We start from the raw sequence: 27,939 nt of genomic DNA, 5'->3' as shown, positions 1-27,939 counted from the left end.
GCACTACAAGAAAGGCTTGAAATGCCCAGCACAGGAGAGAAAGGAGGATGTCAATAAAAATCAACCACATTCAACTGGTACTTCAGCAAATAGTTAAACAAACAAAAAAAAAAGTAATATTGCATTTACCTAGTGTAAATACTTATGAAATCACAACTAACTTCTTAAAAAGTGTATGTTGTACACTACTTATAAATTCAATAAGCAATAACATGAAATGGCACTGAGACATTTGTATTAGCAGCAAACTTACCTATATAGAGAGAAGATTTGTGGATGGGCACAGAGTCATCAATAAAGGCTGTTCCCAAGGTATACAGAGGAGTTCCCCCTGTTCCCAGCAACAGTTGTCCCAAAATAAAGACATACAAGTAGTAGAAAAGCGGAGAACTTGAAGTGCTACAGCTGCGTTTATTCTTTGCTGTTGAGCAAGTATCTTTAGGGAAAAAAATAAAATAAGATTGTGAACTTATCAAAATGTTACCTAATACTCTAAATTTCAGAAATTATACTTGCCTAACATAACCTTCCTTCTTCACCTTATTATACTTTAAAAATACTTAGAATATAATTAAGATATTTAAAAGTCATATTATTAAAGAAAATACATGAACCATTGGATGCATGCTCAATTGCTCAGGTGTGTCTGACTCCTTTGCAATCCCATGGACTGGCCTGCCAGGCTCCTCTGTCTGTGGGAGTTTTCAGGCAACAATACTAGAGTGGGTTGCCATTTCTTCCTCCAGGGGATCTTCCCAACCCACGGATAGATCTTGGGTCTTCTGCATCTCCTGCACTGGCAGTGGATCCTTCACCACTGAGCCACCTAGGATGCCCATATGAAATATCACAGCTTCAAAACATGACAGCATCAAAGTACGTGGTGCATATAGGCAATGACATAGTACTCAGCCATTGAAAAGAAGGACGTGATGTCATTTGCAGAAACATGGATGGGCCTAGAGACCGTGGTACTGAGTGATGTCAGACAGAGAAGTATCCTATGACATCCCACACATGTGGGACCTAAAAAGAGACAATACCAATGAACTTACTTACAAAACAGAAAGACACTCACAGACTTAGAAAATGAATTTACGGTTGCTGGAGGGAAGGATTGAGTGAAGGTATAGTTAGGGCATTTGCGATGGACATGTACAACATTACTACATTTAAAACGGATAACCAAAAAGGGCCTACTATATAGCACAGGGAACTCTGCTCAGTGTTACATGGCAGCCTGGATGGGACAGGAGTTTGGGGGAGAAGGGTTACACGTGTATACACGGCTGAATCCCTTCTCTGTTCACTGAAACTTACCACAGTATTGTTAATCGGCTATACTCCAACACAAAATAAAGTTTAAATGTATATATATATACTTTTTTTTTTTACCACGATATTGATTTTATCAATCAACATATGTCATATGGCATTTGGCTTCCCTGGTGGCTCAGAGGTTAAAGCGTCTGCCTGGAATGCGGGAGACCTGGGTTCGATCCCTGGGTCGGGAAGATCCCCTGGAGAAGGAAATGGCAACCCACTCCAGTACTCTTGCCTGGAGCATCCCATGGAGGGAGGAGCCTGGTAGGCTACAGTCCATGGAGTCGCACAGAGTCGGACACGACTGAGCGACTTCACTTTCACTTTTCTGAGTTACTCCACTTAGTGTGATAATCTCTAGGTTCATCCATGTCACTACGACAGATAACCATTATTCCTTTCTTTTAATGGTTGAATATTATTCCATTGTATGTATGTGTGTATATATCTATTCATACACACATACACACACACCCTGCGTCCTCTTTATCTTATTCACCTATTGATAGACATTTAAGTTGCTTCCCTGTCTTGGCTATTGCAAATAATGTAGATATCAACATTGGGGAGCAAGTATCTTTTCAAGTTAGCGTCTTCTAGGTATAAATGCCCAGGAGTAGACTCTGGATCATTTTAGTTTTTTAAAGAACCTCCAAACTGTCTCCACCAATTTACACTGGCTGCATCAATTTACATTCCTTCCAGCAGTGTAGGAGGGCTTCCTTTTCTCCACACTCTCTCCAGCATTTGATACTTGTAGTTTTTTTTTTTTTTTTAATGATGGCCATTTTGACCAGTATGAGGGGATACTTCATTTTAGTTTTGACTTGTATTTCTCTAGTAATCAGTGATGTTGAGCATATTTCATGTGCCTATTGAACATTTGTATGTTTTCTTTGGAGAAATTTAGGTCTTCTGCCCATTTTTTGATTGGGTTGTTTTTTGTTATTGAGTTGTATGAGCTATTGGTGTATTTTGGAAATTAAGCCTTTGTTGTTCACATCATTTGCAACTATTTTCTCTCAGTCTGTAGGTTGTCTTTTTGTTTTCTTTACGGTTTTCTTTGCTAGGTAAAATTTTATATGCTTGATTAGGCACCATTTGTTTATTTTCACCTTTATTTCAATTGACTTGGAGACTGACCTAAGAAAACATTGCTGCTGCTGCTGCTGCTGCTGCTGCTGCGTCGCTTCAGTCATGTCTGACTTGGCGCAGCCTCATAGACGGCAGCCCACCAGGCTCCCCCGTCCCTGGGATTCTCCAGGCAAGAACACTGGAGTGGGTTGCCATTTCCTTCTCCAATGCATGAAAGTGAAAAGTGAAAGTGAAGCCACTCAGTCGTGTCCGACTCTTCACAACCCCATGGACTGAGGCCCACCAGGCTCCTTCGTCCATTGCTGCACCTTATGTTAAAGAATGTCTTATCTATGTTGTCTTCTAGAAGTTTTATAGTGTCATGTCTTATATTTAACTCCTTAAGCCATTAAGTTTATTTTTGTGTCAGGTGTGAGGGGATGTTCTAATTTCATCGATTTACATGTAACTGTTCAGCTTTCCCAATATCCCCTACTGGAAAGATTGTCTTTTTTCCATTATATACCCTTGTCTCCTTTTTAACTGACCCTATATGTGCATGTTTTTTTCTGAGCTCTCTATTCTGTTTCATTAATCCACATCTGCTTTTCTGCCAGTACCACACTGTACTGACCACTGTAGCTTTGCAATATTGTCTGAAATCTGAGAGGGTTATACTTCCAGCTTTGTTCTTTTTCATCAGGATTGCTTTGGAAACTCTGGATCTTTCATGGCTCCATATAAATTTTAGAATTATTTGTTCTAGTTCTGTGAAAAATGTAATAAGGAATTTGATAGGTATCTGCATTAAATCTATAGATTGCTTTGGGTAGTGTGGCCATTTTAACAACATTAATTCTTCCAATCCAAGCCCATAGGATACCTTCCCATTTCTTTAAATTATCTTCTGTTTTCTTTATCGATGTTCATAGTTCTCAAAATACAAGTCTTTTACCTCCTTTGTCAGGTTTATTTTACTTTCGTAATGAAATTTTAAAAGGGATTGTCTTTTTACTTTTCCTTTCTGATACTTCATTGCTAGTGCAAAGAAATACAACAGATTTCTGTGTGTTAAACTGGTATCCTGCTACCTTGCTGAATTCATTTATCAATTTTAGAAGTTTTTGTGTGGACTCTTTTAAGGTTTTCTATACATCATATCATATCATCTGCATAAAATGATAATTTTATCTCTTTCTTTCCAATTTAGATACCTGAAAATGGTTACCTTTAAGTTTGATTAAATAAAACCTTTTATAAAAAATATCATATTTAAAGGCTAGACATAATAAATCCATATTTTCTAACTTCATCATGGGCTTCCCTAGTGGCTCAAACAGTAAAGAACCCACTTACAATGCAGGAGACCTGCGTTCAGTTCCTGAGTCAGAAAGATCCCCTGGAGGAGAGGGAATGGCTACCCACTCCAGTATTTTTGCCTGGGAAGTCCCATGGACAGAGGAGCCTGACAAGCTATGGTGCACGGGGCCACCAAGAGTCAAACATGACTGAGTGACTAACATACACACACAAACTCATCATATTATATTAATGAACTAAGAGACTTGTTAAAAATATATTCCCAACCCTCTCACTTTAAATCCAGTGTAGCATCCAGGAATTTGTATTTTAACAATGACTTCAACTAATTCTATTTTCATTTTCTTGATATCAGATCAAGATTTACTATTTCCAAATTGATGAGACGTAGGGCCCCTAAAGCACCAATTCTGAATATTCTTTAACTGGTTGATAGTCATCAAATTTTCAGATGCAAATTCAATGCATAAAAATAAGTCTTAAAATTTTGTATTTAAAATATTCTCTATAATAATATTGTATATATTCATGCTATAAGAGGTTTGCGGATATTTTGGCAGGTAATCTGTATTTATAACGGGACTAAGTCTGCATTATTTGTGATATTTCCCTGGCCATGTCAAACCTTTGAATTATTTTTCCTGATTTCAGTATTCATTTTCCTGGAGGTAGTAGGTTAGACTATCAATCTCTTATTACTTGATACACTGCAAAACTGAACTTATGTATATGCATTATTGCTTTACTGTTTTCTCCTACTTCCTTTTTTATAATAGGTAAATTGCCTTTAGGAAAATATTTTGTTGTAATAATCAGGTTAGACATTTTGATTATATGAGTATTCTATGGGGTTTGGTGTTTTATTGTTTTTCCCAGAGGAAGTAATCAATGAGCTTCAACTTGCTTGTTTAAATAAATTTTCAACATGCTTGAAGAACATCAAGAAAAGTATCCAGGGTAAGGAGAGAAGATGGCTGAGGAATAAAAAGGCGAGATCACCTTTCTCCCCACAAATACATCAAAAATTCATCAGTATATGGACCAACACCTACGGAAAGAGTTCTAAATGCTGGCAGAACCACCCAAGCTTTCAAAAAAGCAAGCCAATCTCCTTAGAACAAGGCAAGGCAAAAGATAAAAATAATAAAAGAGACAAAGGATTTCAGGACAGGGACCTGAAGGAAGAAAAGTGTCCGTACACTAGGAAACTCTCTCACGGCTGGGGTCAGGGGAAGCTTCAGAACCACAGAGGGGAGCGCAGTGGCGGGCGCTCAGAAGGCACAATGGAGGGAATCCACCACAGAGATCATGGCCAATGGCACGCCATGGCCAAGAAGCAGCTTGGATGCCTCCGCCTGCAGCAGAGGTTAGAGCAGGGTGTTGGCTCAGGTGCAGGTGTTGGACCTCAGGGAGAGGACCTGGGCTGGTTTCCATTCTCTAAGGGAGCTGGGATGACACAGTGCAGGGAGTCAGGGGAAAGACTGGGCATCCCAGGGCAGCAAGAGGTCCTTGTCACTGGGACACGCTAACTCTTCACTCACAGACAGCAGCTGAGTGAGCGCTTGCCAACCAAACCAGTCAGGGCCCCAGGCAGAATTACACTGGACTGCAATTTACAATTCCACAGCACAAAATGCAAGCTACCAGACTATGGCATCTGGTGTCATCACTTCACTTCAGGGCAAACAGTTGGGGAAAAAATGAAAACATTCACAAACTTTATTTTCTTGGGCTCCAAAATTACTGTGGACGGTGAATGCAGCCATGAAATTAAACGACGCTTGCTCCTTGGGAAAAAAAAGTAATAATAAACCTAGACAGTCTATTAAAAAGCAGAGACATCACTTTTCTGACAAAGGTCCTTGTAGTCAAAGCTATGGTTTTTCCAGTAGTTATGTACAGATTTGAGAGTTGGATCATAAAGAAGGCTGAGCACTGAAGAACTGATGCTTTTAAATTGTGGTGCTGAAGAAGAATCTTGAGAGTCCCTTGGACTGCAAGGAGATCAAACCAGTTCATCCTAAAGGAAATCAACCCTGAATATTCACAGGAAGGATGGATGCTGACGCCGAAGCCCCAACACTTTAGCCACCTGATATGAAGAGTCGACTCATCAGAATAGACCCTGATGCTGAGAAAGACTGAAGGCAAGAGGACAAGGGGACGACAGAGGATGAGATGGTTGGATGGCATCACCGACTCGATGGACATGAGTTTGAGCAAACTCTGGGAGATGGTGAAGGACAGGGAAGCCTGGCGTGCTGCAGTCCATGGGTCTCAAAGAGTCAGACATGACTGAGTGACTGAACAACAAGCCACTACCAAACCCAGGGAAAGTGCCTGAAGCAGCAGACAAACTGCCACTGATGTGGCCCAGACCCCAGAGGTGGCAATCACCACCAGGTTGTGAGTGGACACACGTTGCTGCCTGCACCCTGCTGAGAGGCTAAGCAGCTTGGTTCTTCCCAGGGAGCCACGGTCTGGGGCCAAGCCAATTGCTCTGAGTGCACATGACCCATATCAGGCTGTGAGAACATCCAGCAGGTCTCTATTACCACAGGTAGCCCCTAGAACTTCCCTGATAGCTCAGATGGTATCTTCTGCCTGCAAGGCGGAAGACCTGGGTTCAATCCCTGGGTCAGGAAGATCCCGTGGAGAAGGAAATGGCAACCCACTCCAGTACTCTTGCTTGGAAAATCCCATGGGCAGAGGAGCCTGGTAGGCTACAGTCCATGGGGTCACAAAGAGTCGGACACAACTAAGCGACTTCACTTTCACTTTCATATCCCAATTGTGGCTGCCATACCCTCTCCCTCTCCCCAGACAGTGAGCGAGTGAGTCCTAAAAAGTCTCAGCCTTTGCCTCCTAGTGTCTAGGAGGGAAGTCATGAGAGGGCAACCTACAAGCAGCACATGCGTGCGTCCTCAGTCACTTCAGTCGTGGCTGACTCTGCAACCCGGTGATCTGCCGTCCACCAGGTTCCTCTGTCTATGAGATTTTCCAGACAAGAATACTGGAGTGAGCTGCCATGCCTTCCTCCAGGGGATCTTCCCGACCCAGGGATCAAACCAGTGTCTCCTGCATTGCAGGATTCTTACCCACTGAGCCACCTGGGAAGCCCCTCCAAGCAGAGCCAGACCCAAAACCAAAGCAGAACACCAGGAGCTGTGTGACCAAAGAAGAAAAAGAGAATTAGCAGCCACAGGTGCAGCGGATCAAATACCCACAATTAGCCTGAGACTGGACTCTAGCGGAGAAGGCAATGTCACCCCACTCCAGTACTCTTGCCTGGAAACCCCATGGATGGAGGAGCCTGGTGGGCTGCAGTCCATGGGGTCACAAAGAGTCAGACACGACTGAGCGACTTCCCTTTCACTTTTCACTCTCATGCATTGGAGAAGGAAATGGCAACCCACTCCAGTGTTCTTCCCTAGACGATCCCAGGGATGGGGGAGCCTGGTGGGCTGCCGTCTATGGGGTCGCACAGAGTCGGACACAACTGAAGTGACTTAGCAGCAGCAGCAGTGTACTCTAGAGACTCTGGACTTTGGGACAAAGTACAAGCTGGAATAAGGCCAGATCTGAGACTGGGTGGACCCCACAGAGCCCACAACAGGTCTAGAGAACTTCCTGGAAATACTGGAGGACTTTGGTGTGTGCTCCTCTGAGTGCTCTGGGCTGTTGAGTGTTACTTTTATCAACAGTCTTGGGGTTGTTGTCTTCTATGCTGTGTGGCTTATGAGGTTTTAGTGCCACAGTAAAGGGCTGGACTTGAACCCCTAAGGTGGAAGAGCTGAGTCCAGGACTTTGAACGACCAGAGAACTCCCAACCCCATGGAATATTAATTGATGAGAGCTCTCCCAAAGGTCTCCATCTCAACACTAAGATCAAACCCTACCCTAAGGTCAGCAAGCTCCAGGGACAGATGCTCCATGGCAATCCTCCAGCAAGACAGGAGTACAGCCCTGCACATTAGCAGAGAGGCTGCTCAAAGCATACCAAACCCATAGACACACCAAAAAGCACCGCTGGACATGGCCCTGCCCTTCAGAGAGACAAGACCAACTCCATCCACCAACCAGAAAATCTTCACAAGGCACTGGTCCAACCCTACCCATGGGGGTCAGACTCCACAATAAGAGGAACTATGACCTTCCAGCCTGCAGAAAGGAGACCCTAAACATAGCAAATTAAATGAAATAAAAAGCCAGAGAAACATGCAGCAGATAAAGGAGCATGGTAAAAACCACAAAGACAAAACAAATGAAGAGGAAATGGGCACTCTACCTGGGAAAAAATTCTGAGTAATAATACTAAAGATGATCCAAAATCTTGAAAATAAAATGGAGGCATGGATAAATAGACTGGAGGCACAGATAGAGAAGATGAAAGAAATGATCAATAAGGACCCTGAAGAATTAAAGAATGGACAGTTGGCAATGAACAACACAATAACTGAGATGAAAAATACACTGGAGTGAACCAATAGCAGAGTAACTGAGGCAGAGGAATGGATAAATGAGCTGGAAGATATAATGGCGGAAGTGGCTGAGGCAGAGCAGACTAAAGAATAAAGACTAAAAACAAATGAGGACAGTCTCAGAGACCTCTGGGGGCAATATTAATCATAAAAACATTTGAATCATAGGGGTCCCAGAAGACAACAAGAAAGGGCATGAGAAAATATGTGAGGAGATTATAGCCAAAAACTTCCCTAAAATGGGAAAGGAAATAGCCACCCAGGTCCAGAAAGCTCAGAGATTTTCATACAGGATAAATCCAAGGAGAAACATGCCAAGGCACATATTAATCAATCTAACAAAAATTAAACACAAAAAACAAATATTAAAAGCAGCAAGGCAAAAGCAACAAGTGACATAAAAGGGGATCCCCATAAACCTAACAGCTGATCTTTCAACAGAAACTCTGCAGACCAGAAGGGAATGGCAGGATATACTTAAAAGTGATGAAAGGAAAAAACCTACAACCAAGATCACTCTATCCAGCAAGGATCTCATTCACATTCAAAGGCACAATGAAAAGCTTTACAGACAAGCAAAAGTTAAGAGAAATCAGTACCACCAAACCAGCTTAACAACAAATGCTACAGGGACTTCTCTAGACAGAAAACACAAGAGAAGGAAAAGGTCTACAAAAACAAACCAAAAACAATAAATGATAATAGTATCATACATATCAATAATTACCTTAAATGTAAATGGATGAAATGCTCTAACCAAAACACACAGATTGGCTGAATACATACAAAAACAAGACTTCTACATATGCTGCCTGCAAGAGATATGCCTGAGACCTAGGGACACATACAGCTGAAAGTGAGGGAACTAGGAAAAGATATTCCATGCAAACAGAAATCAAAGAAAGCAGGAGTAGCAATACTCATATCAGATAAAATAGACTTTTAAAAAAAGACCGTGACAAGAGACAAAGAAGGACACTGCATAATAATCAAGGGATCAATCCAAAAAGAAGATATAATGATTATAAATGCACCCAATATAGGAGCACCTCAATACACAAGGCAAATGCTAACAACTATTCAAGGGGAGATCAACAGTAACAATAATTGTGGGATATTTTAATACCCTATTCACACCAATAGACAGGTCTTCCAGACAGAAAATTAATAATGAAACACAAGCTTTAAAAGATACATTGGACCAGCTGGACCTAATTCATATCTACAGGGCAATTCATTCCAAAACAGCAGATTTCACTTTTTTTTCTCAAGTGCACATGGAACATTATCCAGGATAGATCACATCTTGGGTCACAAATCAAGGCTTGGCAAATTGTAGAAGGCTGAAATCATTCCAAGCATCTTTTCTGACCACAACATTTTAAGATTAGATATCAACTACAGGGGGGGAAAAAAAACTGTAAAATAACACAAACACATGGAGGCTAAACAATATGCTTCTGAATAGCCAAGAGATCACTGAAGAAATAAAAAAAGAATTTAAAATATACCTAGAAACAAATTACAATAAAAACACAATAATTCAAGGCCTATGGGATGTGCTAAAAGCAATTCTAAGAGGGAAGTTTACAGTAATACAAACCTACCTCAAAAAGCAAGAAAAACATTGACTAAACAACCTAACCTCACACTTAAAGCAACTAGAAAAAGAAGAAGAACAACAACAACAACAAAAACACCAAAGTTAGCAGAATAAAAGAAATCATAAAGATCAAAGAAAAAATTAATTAAAAGGAAACAAAAGGGACTACAGCAAAGATCAATAAAACCAAAATCTGGTTCTTTGAGAAGGTAAACAAAGTTGACAAACCATTAGCCAGATTCATCAAGAAGAAAAGGGAGAAGACTCAAATCAATAAAATGAGAAGTGAAAAAGAAGTTACAACAGACAACGCAAAAATACAAAGGATCATAAGAGATTACTATGAGCAACTACATTATATGCCAATAAAATGGACAATCTCGAAGAAATGGACAAATTCTTAGAAAAGTATAACCTTCTAAAACTGAACCAGGAAGAAACAGAAAATATGAACAGACCAATCACAAGCACAGAAATCGAAACTGTAATAAAAAACTAATACAGCCACTATGGAGAACAGTCTGGAGATTCCTTAAAAAACTGGAATTAGAACTGTCCTATGACCCAGCAATCCCACTGCTGGGCATACACACCGAGGAAACCAGAATTGAAACAGACACGTGTACCCCAATGTTCATCGCAGCACTGTTTGTAATAGCCAGTTCATGGAAGCAACCTAGATGTCCATCAGCAGACGAATGGATAAGAAAGCTGTGGTGGTGCATATACACAATGGAGTATTACTCAGCCATTAAAAAGAATACATTTGAATCAGTTCTAATGAGGTGGATGAAACTGGAGCCTATTATACAGAGTGAAGTAAGCCAGAAAGAAAAACACCAATAGAGTATACTAATGCATATATATGCGTTAGAATTTAGAAAGATGGTAACGATAACCCTGTATGCGAGCAAGCAAAAGACACACAGATGTATAGAACAGTCTTTGGGACTCTGTGAGAGAGGGAGAGGGTGGGGTGATTTGGGAGAATGGCATTGAAACATGTATGATATCATATAAGAAACGAATTGCCAATCCAGGTTTGATGCAGGATACAGGATGCTTGGGGCTTGTGCACTGGGATGACCCAGAGGGATGGTACAGGGAGAGAGGAGGGAGTGGGGGTCAGGATGGGGAACACATGTACACCTGTGGCAGATTCATGTTGATGTACGGCAAAACCAATACAATATTTAAAGTAAAATAATAATAATAAACAAATGATAAATGGTTTAAAAATAAATTATATACGCAATTTAAAGAATTAAAACTTTAAATTAAAAAAAAAAAAATTCTTCCAACAAATAAAAGCCCAGGACCAGATGGCTTCACAGGTGAATTCTACCAAAAGTTTACAGGAGAGCTAACACCTATATCACTCAAACTCTTCCATAAAATTGCAGAGGAAGGACAACTCCCAAACTCAATTTACAAGGCCACCATCACCCTGATACCAAAACCAAACAAAGATGCCACAAAAAGAAAATTACAGCCCAATAACACTGATGAACATAGATACAAAAATCCTCAACAAAATTCTAGCAAACAGAACCCAACAACACATTAAAAGGACAACACATCATGATCAAGTGGGCTTCTTTCCAGAGATGCAAGGATTCTTCAGTCTATGCAAAATAATCAATGTAACACACCATATTAACAAATCAAAAGACAAAAGCCATAGATCATCTAAATAGATTCAGAGAAAGATTTCAACAAAATTCAACACTCATTTATAACAAAAACTCTCCAAAGATTAGACACAGAAGGATCATGTGTGCATGTGTATTTAGTTGCTCAGCTGTGTCTGACTTTTTGTGACCCCATGGACTATAGTCTGCCAGGCTCCTCTGTCCATGGAATTCATCAGGCAAGAATACTGGAGTGGATATCCATTACCTTCTCCAAGGGATCTTTCAGATCCAGGGATCAAACCTGGGTCTCCTGCACTGCAGGCAGACAGATTCTTTATAGACTGAGCCACCAGGGAAGCTTCTCACAGGGACCACACCTCAACATTACAAAAGCCATACCAGGGAAGTTTCTCATAGGGATCACACCTCAACAGTACAAAAGCCATACCAGGGAAGCTTCTCACAGGGATCACACCTCAACATTACAAAAGCCATACCAGGGAAGTTTCTCATAGGGATCACACCTCAACAGTACAAAAGCCATACCAGGGAAGTTTCTCATAGGAATCACACCTCAACAGTACAAAAGCCATACCAGGGAAGCTTCTCATAGGGATCACACCTCAACAGTACAAAAGCCATACCAGGGAAGTTTCTCATAGGGATCACACCTCAACAGTACAAAAGCCATACCAGGGAAGCTTCTCATAGGGATCACACCTCAACAGTACAAAAGCCATACCAGGGAAGCTTCTCATAGGGATCACACCTCAACAGTACAAAAGCCATACCAGGGAAGCTTCTCATAGGGATCACACCTCAACATTATAAAAGCCATACCAGGGAAGCTTCTCATAGAAATCACACCTCAGCATTATAAAAGCCATAGACAACAAACTCACAGCAAGCATTACTCTCAGTGCAAAAAAACTGAAAGCGTTTTCTCTAAGATCAAGGAAACACAAGGAATAAGACAAGAGTGCCCACTCTCACCACTATCATTAAACATAGTTTTGGAAGTCCTAGCCACTACAATCAGAGAAGAAAAAGAAATAAAAGGAATCCAGATTGGAAAAGAAGTAAAACTCTCACTGTTTGCAGATGACATGATACTATATAGAAAACCCTAAAGATGCCACCAGAAAATTACTAGATCTGCCCAATGAATATAGTAAAGTTGCAGGTATAAAATTAATACACAGAAATCCCTTGCATTCCTACACAGTAACAATGAAAAATCAAAGCACAATTAAGGAAACAGTCCCATTAAATACCTATGAATAAACCTACCTAAAGAGACAAAAGATTTGTATGCAGCAAAGTACAAGACACTGATGAAAGAAATCAAAGATATACATACAGATGGACACGTATACCATGTTCCTGGATTGGAAGAATCATTTTTGTGAAACTCACTATACCACCCAAAGCAACTGACTGATTCAATGCAATTCCTATCAAACTACCAATAGTATCTTTCACAGAACTACAGCAAAAAATTTCATAATTTTCATGGAAACACAAAGACATCAAATAGCCAAAGTAATCTTGACAAAGGAAAATGGAACTGGAAGAATCAACATTCTTGACTTCAGACTAAACTACAAAACTATAGTCATCAAGACACTATGGTACTGGCACAAAAACAGAAATGCAGACCAATGGAACAAGATAGAAAGCTCAGAAGTAAACCCGCAGACCTATGTGCACCTTATTTGACAAATGGAGAAAAGACAGCCTCTTCAATAAGTGGTGCTGGGAAAACTGGACAGCTATATGTAAAAGGATGAAACTAGAATACCTCCTAATATCATGCACAAAAATAAACCAAAGTGGATTAAAGACTTAAATGTAAAGCCAGAAACTATAAAGCTCCTATAGGATAACATAGGCAGCATACTCTTTGACATAAATCACAGCAAGATCCTCCATAACCCACCTCCTAGAATAATGAAAATAAAAACAAAAATAAACAAGTGGGACCTAACTAAACTTAAAAGCTTTTGCATAGCATAGCATAGAAAACTATAAACTAGGTAAAAAGACAACATTCAGAATGGGAGAAAATAACAGCAAAGGAAACAACTGACAAAACATTAATCTCCAAAACATACAAGCAGCTCATACAGCTCAATACTAGAAAAACAAACAATCCAATAAAAAAACTGGCAGAAGATCTAAACAGACATTTCTCCAAAGAAGACATATAGATAGTTGATAAACACGAAAAGATGCTCAACATCTCTCATTATTAGGGAAATGCAAATTAAAACTACAGTGAGGTATCTCCTCCTAGGGTCAGAATGGCCATCATCAAAAAAATAGACAAACAATAAATGCTGGAGAGGGTATGGAGAAGAGAACCCTTTTGCATTGTTGGTAGGAATGTAAACTGATACAGCCTTTATGGAGCATAGTATGGAGATTCCTTAAAAACCCAGGAACAGAACGACCATACGACCCAACAGTCCCACTACTGGGCATACACTCTGAGAAAACCATAACTGAAAGAGATGCATGTATCCCAATGATAGTTGTCGCACTATTTACAATAGCTAGGACATGGAAGCAGGTTAGGTGGTCTGGTATTCCCATCTCTTTCAGAATTTTCCACAGTTTATTGTGATGCACACAGTCAAAGGCTTTGGCATAGTCAATAAAGTAGAAATAGATGTTTTTCTGAAACTCTCTTGCTTTATCGATGATCCAGCGAACAAAGCTAGTGGAGGTGATGGAATTCCAGTTGAGCAGTTTCAAATCCTGAAAGATGATGCTGTGAAAGTGCTGCACTCAATATGCCAGCAAATTTAGAAAACTCAGCAGTGGCCACAGGACTGGAAAAGGTCAGTTTTCATTCCAATTCCAAAGAAAGGCAATGTCAAAGAATGCTCAAACTACCGCACAATTGCACTCATCTCACATGATAGTGAAGTAATGTTCAAAATTCTCCAAGCCAGGCTTCAGCAATACATGAACTGTGAACTCCCTGATGTTCAAGCTGGTTTTAGAAAAGGCAGAGGAACCAGAGATCAAATCGCCAACATCCCTGTATGCAGGTCAGGAAGCAACAGTTAGAACTGGACATGGAACAACAGACTGGTTCCAAATAGGAAAAGGAGTATGTCAAGGCTGTATATTGTCACCCTGCTTATTTAACTTCTATGCAGAGTACATCATGAGAAACGCTGGACTAGAGGAAACACAAGCTGGAATCAAGATTGCCAGGAGAAATATCAATAACCTCAGATATGCAGATGACACCACCCTTATGGCAGAAAGTGAAGAGGAACTAAAAAGCCTCTTGATGAAAGTGAAAGAGGAGAGTGAAAAAGTTGGCTTAAAGCTCAACATTCAGAAAACGAAGATCATGGCATCCGGTCCCATCATTTCATGGGAAATAGATGGGGAAACAGTGGAAACAGAGTCAGACTTTATTTGGGGGGGCTCCAAAATCACTGCAGATGGTGACTGCAGCCATGAAATTAAAAGACGCTTACTCCTTGGAAGAAAAAATATGACCAACCTAGATAGTATATTCAAAAGCAGAGACATTACTTTGCCGACTAAGGTCCGTCTAGTCAAGGCTATGGGTTTTCCTGTGGTCACGTATGGATGTGAGAGTTGGACTGTGAAGAAGGCTGAGTGCTGAAGAATTGATGCTTCTGAACTGTGGTGTTGGAGAAGACTCTTGAGAGTGCCTTCGACTGCAAGGAGATCCAACCAGTCCATTCTGAAAGAGATCAACCCTGGGATTTCTTTGGAAGGACTGATACTAAAGCTGAAACTGCAGTACTTTGGCCACCTCATGCAAAGAGTTGACTCATTGGAAAAGACTCTGATGCTGGGAGGGATTGAGGGCAGGAGGAGAAGGGGATGACCGAGGATGAGATGGCTGGATGGCATCACAGACTCGATGGACATGAGTCTGAGTGAACTGGGGGAGATGGTGATGAACAGGGATGCCTGGCGTGCTGAGATTCATGGGGTCGCAAAGAGTCGGACACGACTGAGCGACTGAACTGAACTGAACTGAAGACATGGAAGCAACCCAGATTCCATCTACAGATGAATGGATAAAGAAGCTGTGGTACAAGCATACAATGGAATATTACTCAGCCATAAAAAGAACCCATTTGATTCAGTCCCAATGAGGTGCCTGAAACTAGAGCCTATTATACAGAGTGAAATAAGTCAAAGAGAGAAAACAAATATCATATATCAGTGCATATATATGGGATCTAAAAGATAGTACTGATGGGTCTATTTGCAGGGCAGCAATGGAGACACAGACATAGAGAACAGACTTCTGGACACAATGGGGGAAGGAGAGGGAGGGATGAATTGAGAGAGTGACACTGAAACATATACATCACCATGCATAAGACAGATGACCAGTGGGAATTTTCTGTATGATGCAGGGAGCTAAAACCTGATGATCTGTGACAACCTAGAGGGTTGGGATGGGTAGGAGGTTCAAAAGGCGGGGACATATGTATACCCATGGCTGATGTTGCTGTAAGGCAAATACTAACACAATCAGTTCAGTTCAGTTCAGTCACTCAGTCGTGTCTGACTCTTTGCGACCCCATGAATCGCAGCACGCCAGGCATCCCTATCCATCACCAACTCCCGGAGTTCACTCAGACTCACGTCCATCGAGTTCGTGATGCCATCCAGCCATCTCATCCTTGGTCGTCCCCTTCTTCTCCTGCCCTCAATCCCTCCCAGGATCAGAGTCTTTTCCAATGAGTCAACTCTTCACATGAGGTGGCCAAAGTACTGCAGTTTCAGCTTTAGCATCAGTCCTTCCAAAGAAATCCCAGGGTTAATCTCCTTCAGAATGGACTGGTTGGATCTCCTTGCAGTCCAAGGGACTCTCAAGAGTCTTCTCCAACACCACAGTTCAGAAGCATCAATTCTTCGTCACTCAGCCTTCTTCACAGTCCAACTCTCACATCCATACATGACCACAGGAAAAACCATAGCCTTGACTAGACGGACCTTAGTTGACAAAGTAATGTCTCTGCTTTTGAATATGCTATCTAGGTTGGTCATAACTTTTCTTCCAAGGAGTAAGTGTCTTTTAATTTCATGGCTGCAGTCACCATCTGCAGTGATTTTGGAGCCCAAAAAAATCAAGTCTGACACTGTTTCCACTGTTTCCCCATCTACTTCCCATGGAGTGATGGGACCAGATGCCATGATCTTCGTTTTCCGAATGTTGAGCTTTAAGCCAACTTTTTCACTCTCCTCTTTCAATTTCATCAAGAGGCTTTTTAGCTCCTCTTCACTTTCTGCCATAAGGGTGGTGTCATCTGCATATATGAGGTTATTGATATTTCTCCTGGCAATCTTGATTCCAGCTTGTGCTACTTCCAGCCCAGCGTTTCTCATGATATACTCTGCATAGAAGTTAAATAAGCAGGGTGACAATATACAGCCTTGACGTACTCCTTTTCCTATTTGGAACCAGTCTGTTGTTCTATGTCCAGTTCTAACTGTTGCTTCCTGGCCTGCATACAGATTTTTCAAGAGGCACAATAGTGTAAAGCAATTATCCTGCAATCAAATTTTTTTTTAAAAAAAGGCAATGGAGAAAATGTTAACAATGCAAAAAATAAAAAGATAATAAACTCTCCCGTACATCTACTTTCCTCCACCTTATGCTCTCCCATGTCACTTAGATGGAGGCAATAACCCCTGTCAACAATTTCTTTGGTCGGTTTTCAGACATTTTCTCAGACATTCACACTGCCTTATCCATTTATTGTTTTAATATAAATTTATTTATTTTAATTGGAGGCTAATTACTTTACAATATTGTATTGGTTTTTCCATACACCAACATGAATCTGCCACAGGTGTACACATGTATTTTTATACATGATCATATTAAACATACTATTCTTATATTCAACAACTTCCAGTTTCCACTTCTTATGTTCTAGACATCCTTGATATTGATATTAAAACCTAAAGCTATAGTTAAATTTCTTTGTTGGCAGTATTATAATATTCCACAGAATAAATGTCTTGTGACTTATTTACCAAGTCCACAACTACCATTTAATAACTAATAATATAACATATACGGCTTCACATGTTGTTCAGTGGTAAAGAATTCACCACCTGCAAAGCAGGAGACACGGGTTCGATCCCTGTGTTGAGAAGATCCCCTGGAAAAGGAAATAGCAACACATTCCAGTATTCTTGCCTGGGAAATTCCATGGACAATGTAGTCTGGCAAGCTAGTCCATAGGGGTGCAAGAGAGTTGGACACGATTTAGTGACTAGACAACAACAATATAACATAAATTATTAATGTTATCCTATTATGCATACATTTAGGTCAAAATAATGCCATGATGAATATTTTTAAAATTTATTTTGGCATATCTGTGCAAGCCTATCTATAAGACAAGTTACAGAAGTGGAATTTCTAGGTCAGCATGTGTAAATCTTTATATTTGGTTTGCCAAACTGCCTTATCAAAAAGTTATAAAAATATTCAATCCCATTAGCAATGACAGAACACTTTACATTAAAAAAAAAACTTGAATCACTCCCAACTTCACTGGTTAAATAAATAAAATATATATGGACACACACAATTTTTAAATTTCATTTGAAAAAATCAGCACAGAAAGTAAGCATTTTTCCATATGTCTATTGTCCTCCTGCATGTTTTTCAGTGAACTAACTTTTCAAATTCACTTCAGAGCTTCTAATTTTGATATGTAATTTATAAAAGTCTTCCTTTCTCTATGATTACATATAAATTCATTTACGCTAGGTTTTATCCTATCATTTTTACTACTTTAACTTTTAATTCACACATGTAATATATTTCAGTGGGAAAATACCAGGGTACAGCATTCTGTTAATTAATCAAAGAGTAGATCTCATTAAATTTCTTATGCATGGGTTTATTTCTTGACAATCAGTTTTGTCACTGATCTTTGCAGCCCCTCTCCCCAGATCTCTTGTAAGTACTTCATCTGTCCAAGGTCTGTGGGTATTAGAAGCTCAGCCCAGCTACAACCCATTTTACATTACTACATTTAAGGCTCTGTAACAGATATTATTTTATCATTTTTCCCAAATAAACAAGGCCTAAGAGTTATTTATAAAACTACTGTATCCAATATACTGGATTGCTTTCCACATTCCTTTTGAATATTTCCTTCTACTACTTTTCCTAAAATTGATAAAAATTGATACTGACATGTCAAGCCACAGAAAGACAAAGAATCTTAAATGCATATTTCTAAGTGCAAGAATCCAGTCCACAAAGGATACACATGTTATAATTTTAAATATATGACAATCTGGAAAAGCAAAAGCATGACAATAGTTGCCAAGGGAAGAGGGCAGGGAGGGTTGAATACATGAAGCACCACAGGATTTTTTAGGATAGTGAAACTATTGTATATGATGGCTTGATTGCAGATACATGGCACTGTGCATTTGAACATCATAGTACAAAGAGTAAACTTTAAATATACAAATTTTAAAAAATCATTTAAAAGGCCAAAATGTTTCAGGAGGAAATATAGAATGTGACAACAGGATTTAACTAATACAAATGCATGAAACACCCTCACTAAAAAGGATGGGTCCTGAATAACTCTGGAAATGAGTGGAGTCTTCAAGACTAAAGGCAAAAGGATCTATATATAATCTCTATACTCTCAATGATAAAGTTATTTCCCATCCTGTAATAAAGAAACCAGGGCCCATGAGAGAAACAGTTAATCCTAGAACTGGAGCAGGAAATATACAGGATGAGCCTGAAGCATCTCAGAGCGCCAGGACATAAGGAAGTTCTCAAAACAAACAAAAACATCTACAATAATGGAGGTAAGTCAAAGGTACACAGAAGCCAAATGGAAAAACTCCAGGTAGACAAAGCTAGAATAATTTGAACAACAAAATAAAGTCTCATTGGATTATAACCAAAAGTATAAGATATATATCCATGTATCCACACTGAAAAGAAGTAGATTTTTTAATTTTTATTTTACTTAAATAAATAAATAAATAAAAGTGGGAGGAGAGACAAATCCTAATCCAGAATAATTCCAAATAATTTATGCCGTTACTCCATCCTCAAAGAGATGGCACATAACACTCCATTTCTGAAGTGTGGGGTACATTTAGTGACTTTCTTCTGAACTGAATACTAGAGAAAGTAGGAAAAGAGCAACTTCACAGCAAATTAACCTGAAAAATACTACCTGAGTCAAGTAATCAAGGTTATCAAGAGTGATAAGTGATGCTTAAATCATATCTTTGATATGATGTGATGAAAATGGCATTTTGCTGCGTGGTCCTCCCCCTGAAAATCCCATAAGCCTAGTCTAATCACGGGAAAAACATCAGACAAATCCTAGTTGAGGGACAGTTTACAAAATATCTGCCTCAAAACTGCTAAGGTTATCAAAAGAAAAGAAAAAAAAAGAAAAATCTGGGAAATTGTCAAAGCCAAGAGGAGCCAGAGGGAAAATGACAACTAAATGTAATAAGGCATACTGGATGAGATCATAGAATAGAAAAAGCTAGGTAGAACTAGGTTCAGTTCAGTTCAATTCGGTCACTCAGTTGTGTCCGACTCTTTGCAACCCCATGAACCGCAGCACACCAGGCCTACCTGTCCATCACCAACTCCCAGAGTCCACCCAAACCCATATCCATTGAGTCGGTGATGCCATCCAACCATCTCATCCTCTGTCGTCCCCTTCTCCTCCCACGTTCAATCTTTCCCAGCATCAGGGTCTTTTCAAACGAGTCAGCTCCTCACATCAGGTGGCCAAAGTATTAGAGTTTCAACATCAGTCCTACCAATGAACACCCAGGACCGATCTCCTTTAGGATGGACTGGTTGGATCTCCTTGCAGTCCAAGGGACTAAATCTACATAAAGTTTGTACTTCACTTAACAAGTAGAAATGTTAATAAATGGTGTATCAATATTAGTTCATTAATCATAAGAAATGTAGCATACAAAGCAAGATTTTAATAACAGGAAAAAATGGTTGTGGTATAAATGCAAATTATACTATCTTCACAATATTTCTGTAAATCTACATCCACATCCAAATTTATATGCTATAACTAAAGTAGTACCATAGCAAAAGCATCTCATTCAAACAAAAAAGACACACCCCAAAGAAAGAAGTCAAAATAAGAAACATGTTAAAATAAATCACATATTAATATCCATGAATTGCCCCTGGCACTAACACTACTGGTACTATATGAGTTTATTGTGGAATATCAATGTAGAAAATAACACACAAAAGACTATCCAGGAAAAAGAAATACTGGAAAAAAGCAAGCAATTAAGAAGCATCTCTAATAAAAAGCAATAAAGAATTAACAAATGAATAGACATCTGATTAAAAAAATATAAAATAAGAAAAGTCACACAAAAAAATCATCTGAAATAACCAGCAAAATATATTTACTAACATAATGAAAAAGGAGAAATAACATATATACAAATAATACATGAAAAGAAGGAAATAAACTATAAACAGAAGAAATCTTTTAAAATTCATAAGAGACTACTTAGATAAAAATTCTAGCAAATTAATTTGAACACCTAAAATGGCTAATTCCCAACCCAGTTAGTTTCAGAGATGAATTTTATCAGAACTTTATATATTAATAATAAGTCCAATGCTACTTAAACTACTCCAATACATAAAAACAGGATTAAAAATTACGAAAATATTTTTGACTACAAACTGATAATGTGAAAAAGATTAACAATACCAAAGAAAACCACACACCAATCTCTTATATGTGAATATCAATACAACAAATTCATAAAACAAATATTAGCAACAAAATCCAATAACATGTATAAAAAATACAGCATGACTCTATAAAGAAGCACATTCAGTTCAGATCAGTTCAGTTGCTCAGTCGTGTGGACTCTTTGCGACCCCATGAATCGCAGCACGCCAGGCCTCCCTGTCCATTACCAACTCCCAGAGTTCACCAAAACTCACGTCCATCAAGTCGATGATGCTATCCAGCCATCTCATCCTGGGTTGTCCCCTTCTCCTCCTGCCCCCAATCCCTCCCAGCATCAGAGTCTTTTCCAATGAGTCAACTCTTCACATGAGGTGGCAAAAGTATCAGAGTTTCAGCTTTAGCATCAGTCCTTCCAAAGAACATCCAGGACTGATCTCCTTTAGAATGGACTGGTTGAATCTCCTTTCAGTCCAAGGGACTCTCAAGAGTCTTCTCCAACACCACAGTTCAAAAGCATCAATTCTTCGGTGCTCAGCTTTCTTCACAGTCCAACTCTCACATCCATACATGACCACTGGAAAAACGATAGCCTTGACTAGACGGACCTTTGTTGGCAAAGTAAAGTCTCTGCTTTTGAATGTGCTATCTAGGTTGTCATAACTTTCCTTCCAAGGAGTAAGCGTCTTTTAATTTCATGGCTGAAATCACCATCTGCAGTGATTTTGGAGCCCCCAAAAATAAAGTCTGACACTGTTTCCACTGTTTCCCCATCTATTTTCTATGAAGTGATGGGACCAGGTGCCATGATCTTAGTTTTAGGAAGTCTACTAAAATTTAACATATCACACCTAATTAGAAAAATCAAGTGACCAGTTTCGTAGATTTTAAATAGACAATTGGCAAATGTCAACTAAATCATATTATTCAACATAAAACATGATTAGGTATTTAACATAATTAAATATATAAGTGTGTATACACACACATACAGACTGCTAAAATCAGGAGCTAAGACAAGGATACACACTAACTGCAAATTTTCATATTGTACTAGAGGGAAAGAGAAAAGAACTAGAAGCATATGAACGGGAAATCAAGAGGTAAAGCCACTCATATTTGCAGAAATTATAACTTCTTTTTGGGACACTGAGTTCATTCTGGAACCAATGGAAAAACTACTAAACACAGTAAGGGAATTTAGTAAAGTAGTAGGACACAAAATTAATTTAAAAAAAAAGAATATACAAAACAAAGTAAGCTTCACATGCGTAAGTTAGATGACAAGAGAAAAAATATACCTATAGAAAGAAAAACACTAAGTACACTTAAAAATAAGTGTAAACATCTTATAGGAAGAATACTTGTCTGCCTGGCATCACTGAGAAGCCAGAAAGGTGGAACAAAACAAGGAAGAATGTGTTATAAAGGTGAGGAGCCAGACAAAAATTCTAAATCTAAACAGCAATCTTTCCGTGTGGGAAAGAAAGAAACATTCCATGAGTCATTCAGGGGGAACATCCATCTCAGCCAGAAAACAACTCCCGTTTGTCCAGAACAGAGATGCAGGCCGTCTGATGAGTGCATGTGAAGTGAGGCAGGGTCCTAAAACGGTGCCCGGGGCTCGCAATCCTAATTCCCGGGCCTAACTATGACCTGCCTCTTGAGAAACCTATACGCAGGTCAGGAAGCAACAGTTAGAACTGGACATGGAACAACAGACTGGTTCCAAATAGGAAAAGGAGTACGTCAAGGCTGTATATTGTCACCCTGCTTATTTAACTTCTATGCAGAGTACATCATGAGAAACGCTGGGCTGGAAGAAACACAAGCTGGAATCAAGATTGCCGGGAGAAATATCAATAACCTCAGATATGCAGATGACACCACCCTTATGGCAGAAAGTGAAGAGGAGCTAAAAAGCCTCTTGATGAAAGTGAAAGAAGAGAGTGAGAAAGTTGGCTTAAAGCTCAACATTCAGAAAACGAAGATCATGGCATCTGGTCCCATCACTTCATGGCAAATAGATGGGGAAACAGTGGAAACAGAGTCAGACTTTATTTTTTGGGGCTCCAAAATCACTGCAGATGGTGACTGCAGCCATGAAATTAAAAGACGCTTACTCCTTGGAAGAAAAGTTCTGACCAACCTAGATAGCATATTGAAGAGCAGAGACATTATTTGCCAACAAAGGTCCGTCTAGTCAAGGCTATCGTTTTTCCAGTGGTCATGTATGGATGTGAGAGTTGGACTGTGAAGAAGGCTGAGCGCCAAAGAATTGATGCTTCTGAACTGTGGTGTTGGAGAAGACTCTTGAGAGTCCCCTGGATGCAAGGAGATCCAACCCGTCCATTCTGAAGGAGATTAGCCCTGGGATTTCTTTGGAGGCAATAAAGCTGAAGCTGAAACTGCAATACTTTGGCCACCTCATGCGAAGAGTTGACTCATTGGAAAAGACCCTGATGCTGGGAGGGATTGAGGGCAGGAGGAGAAGGGGATGACAGAGAATGAGATGGCTGGATGGCATCACTGAGTCGATGCACATGGGTCTGGGTGGGCTCCAGGAGTTGGTGATGGACAGGGAGGCCTAGCATGCTGCGATTCATGGGTCGCCAAGAGTCGGACACGACTGAGTGACTGAACTGAACTGAACTGAACTGACTATGACAACATCACACCTCTGATTATGTAACAGTGGCAAAGGGAACTCACAGAGTAAATCCATCTTACTAATTAACTAACCTAAGTTACTAACTTAACTTGATTTTGAATTAGTCTGAGAGAAGATTAACTGACTGTATTCAACAATCTAATTGTAAAAGCAGAAGCTTTCTCTGGCGGGAAGAAGCAGTGACAGAGATTTAAATTAGCAAAAAGATTCTGTGAAATTTTGCTGGTTTTGAAGATGGAGAGGACCAGGCCAAGAAAGGTGAGGAGCTTCTAGAAGCTGAGAGAAACCCCCATTGACAATCATCAAGGAAATGCAAGATCCTAGTTCAACAATTCTGAGAAATGGATACTTCACGAAAGTTTAATAGGTTTTCAAAAGAATTCTTGTTTAGAGCCTCAAATGAGAATGCAGCCAGCTGACACCCTGAGATGGAGACTTTGGGCAGAGAACTCAGAGATGTGCCAGACTCTTGAACCATGGAGATGGTTTCAGTTTTAGTTCAGTTTAGTCGCTCAGTCGTGTCCGACTCTTTGAGACCCCATAAATCACAGCACGCCAGGCCTCCCTGTCCATCACCATCACCCAGAGTTCACTCAGACTCATGTCCATCGAGTCAGTGATGCCATCCAGCCATCTCATCCTAGGTCATCCCCTTCTCCTCCTGCCCCTAATCCCTCCCAGCATCAGAGTCTTTTCCAATGAGTCAATTCTTCACATGAGGTGGCAAAAGTACTGCAGTTTCAGCTTTAGTATCAGTCCTTCCAAAGAAATCCCAGGGTTGATCTCCTTCAGAATGGACTGGTTGGATCTCCTTGCAGTCCAAGGGACTCTCAAGAGTCTTCTCCAACACCACAGTTCAAAAGCATCAATTCTTCAGCACTAAGCCTTCTTCACAGTCCAACTCTCACATCCATACATGACCACTGGAAGAACCATAGCCTTGACTAGATGGATCTTAGTTGGCAAAGTAATGTCTCTGCTTTTGAATATGCTATCTAGGTTGGTCAGAACTTTTCTTCCAAGGAGTAAGCGTCTTTTAATTTCATGGCTGCAGTCACCATCTGCAGTGATTTTGGAGCCCAAAAAAATAAAGTCTGACACTGTTTCCACTGTTTCCCCATCTATTTGCCATGAAGTGATGGGACCAGATGCCATGATCTTCGTTTTCTGAATGTTGAGCTTTAAGCCAACTTTTTCACTCTCCTCTTTCACTTTCATCAAGAGGCTTTTTAGCTCCTCTTCACTTTCTGTCATAAGGGTGGTGTCATCTGCATATCTGAGGTTATTGATATTTCTCCCGGCAATCTTGATCCCAGCTTGTGTTTCTTCCAGTGCAGTGTTTCTCATGATGTACTCTGCATAGAAGTTGAATAAGCAGGGTGACAATATACAGCCTTGACATACTCCTTTTCCCATTTGGAACCAGTCTGTTGTTCCATGTCCAGTTCTAACTGTTGCTTCCTGACCTGCATACAGATTTCTCAAGAGGCAGGTTAGGTGGTCTGGTATTCCCATCTCTTTCAGAACTTTCCACAGTTTATTGTGATCCACACATTCAAAGGCTTTGGCATAGTCAATAAAGCAGAAATAGATGTTTTTCTGGAACTCTCTTGCTTTTTCCATGATCCAGCGGATGTTGACAATTTGATCTCTGGTTCCTCTGCCTTTTCTAAAACCAGCTTGAACATCAGGGAGTTCACGGTTCACATATTGCTAAAGCCTGGCTTGGAGAATTTTGAGCATTACTTTACTAGCATGTGAGATGAGTGCAATTGTACGGTAGTTTGAGCATTCTTTCGCATTGCCTTTCTTTGGGATTGGAATGAAAACTGACCTTTTCCAGTCCTGTGGCCACTGCTGAGTTTTCCAAATTTGCCGGCATATTGAGTGTAGCACTTTCACAGCAGCATCTTTCAGGATTTGAAACAGCTCAACTGGAATTCCATCACCTCCACTAGCTTTGTTCATAGTGATGCTTTCTAAGGCCCACTTGACTTCACTTTCCAAGATGTCTGGCTCTAGGTTAGTGATCACATCATCATGACTATCTAGGTCATGAAGATCCTTTTTGTACAGTTCTTCCGTGTATTCTTGCCACCTCTCCTTAATATCTTCTGCTTCTGTTAGGTCCATACCATTTCTGTCCTTTATCGAGCCCATCCTTGCATGCAATGTTCCCTTGGTATCTCTAATTTCCTTGAAGAGATCTCTAGTCTTTCCCATTCTGTTGTTTTCCTCTATTTCTTTGCATTGATCGCTGACAAAGGCTTCTTATCTCTTCTTGCTAATCTTTGGAACTCTGCATTCAGATGCTTATATCTTTCCTTTTCTCCTTTGCTTTTCACCTCTCTTCTTTTCACAGCTATTTGTAAGGCCTCCCCAGACAGCCATTTTGCTTTTTTGCATTTCTTTTCCATGGGGATGGTCTTGATCCCTTTCTCCTGTACAATGTCACGAACCTCATTCCATAGTTCATCAGGCACTCTATCTGTCAGATCTAGGCCCTTAAATCTATTTCTCACTTCCACTGTATAATCATAAGGGATTTGATATAGGTCATACCTGAATGGTCTAGCGGTTTTCCCTACTTTCTTCAATCTGAGTCTGAATTTGGCAATAAGGAGTTCATGATCTGAGCCACAGTCAGCTCCTGCTCTTGTTTTTGTTGACTGTATAGAGCTTCTCCATCTTTGGCTGCATAGAATATAATCAATCTGATTTCGGTGTTGACCATCTGGTGATGTCCATGTGTAGAGTCTTCTCTTGTCTTGTTGGAAGAGGGTGTTTGCTTTGACCAGTGCATTTTCTTGGCAAAACTCTATTAGTCTTTGCCCTGCTTCATTCCACATTCCAAGGCCAAATTTGCCTGTTACTCCAGGTGTTTCTTGACTTCCTACTTTTGCATTCCAGTCCCCTATAATGAAAAGGATATATTTTTGGGGTGTTAGTTCTAAAAGGTCTTGTAGGTCTTCATAAAACTGTTCAACTTCAGCTTCCTCAGCATTACTGGTTGGGGCATAGACTTGGATAACTGTGATACTGAATGGTTTGCTTTGGAGACGAACAGAGATCATTCTGTCGTTTTTGAGATTGCATCCAAGTACTGCATTTTGGACTCTTTTGTTGACCATGATGGCTACTCCATTTCCTCTGAGGGATTCCTGCCTGCTGTAGTAGATATAATGGTCATCTGAGTTAAATTCAGCCATTCCAGTCCATTTTATTTTGCTGATTCCTAGAATGTTGACGTTCACCCTTGCCATCTCTTGTTTGACAACTTGCAGTCTGCCTTGATTCATGGACCTGACATTCCAGGTTCCTATTCAATATTGCTCTTTACAGCATCGGCTCTTGCTTCTATCACCAGTCACATCCACAATTGGGTATGGTTTTTGCTTTGGTTCCATCCCTTCATTCTTTCTGGAGTTATTTCTCCACTGATCTCCAGTAGCATATTGGGCACCTAATGACCTGGGGAGTTCCTCTTTTGGTATCCTATCATTTTGCCTTTTCATACTGTTCATGGGGTTCTCAAGGCAAGAAGATAATATATTTGTGCTTTATCAAGCTGGTAAATTCGCATAATATGCTATACAACAAAAGAAAGTTAATACAAACTTCATACAAAAAGCTCTCCAATGTAATAATTCACCTCATTCAAAATAATTTCCTCATAACCCAAAAGGAAAAGCAAATACATAATAGAACAATTACCATATTGCTAGCCTTCAAAGTGATGAAAATAATTGGTTCTTAAAATCAAAAGCTGAAAACAGGGATTTAATAAGCTCATAAATGTGGTGAGATATGGGATTTTAAAAAGAGAAAAAGTAGGGTGAAAGCTCTGGAAACACATGAGATACAACTGAAATACCCATGAAAACTACCACAGAAATAGAAGTTTCTGCAGTGGGCAAGCGAGAGAGCAAAGACTGTGAGAATTACAAGGACAGACAGAAAACACTTGAGAAATGCAAAAATAATAATAATAATATTAAATTAAATGAACAAAAACCAAGACTTAAAAGACTAGAGAGAAAATTATAGAAATGATATCCAGACAAAGAAAATCAAA

At 39.9% G+C, this 27,939-nt stretch overlaps 1 protein-coding gene across 1 annotated transcript in view; it reads right to left on the bottom strand.

Moving 5' to 3' along the window:
* The window catches only part of SLCO4C1 (solute carrier organic anion transporter family member 4C1), a 90,417-nt gene that overhangs the window by 31,025 nt on the left and 31,453 nt on the right, over positions 1–27,939 (bottom strand). Inside the window, exon 3 of the mRNA XM_018050007.1 lies at positions 254–436. Coding sequence (XP_017905496.1) covers positions 254–436 — 183 coding nt within the window. The remainder of the gene's footprint in view (positions 1–253; positions 437–27,939) is intronic.

Source organism: Capra hircus, chromosome 7 (genome assembly GCF_001704415.2).
Source record: "Capra hircus breed San Clemente chromosome 7, ASM170441v1, whole genome shotgun sequence".
Lineage (NCBI taxonomy): Eukaryota > Metazoa > Chordata > Mammalia > Artiodactyla > Bovidae > Capra > Capra hircus.
Note: the sequence above shows the minus strand (reverse complement) of the source record. Positions and strands in the feature narration are given on the sequence as shown.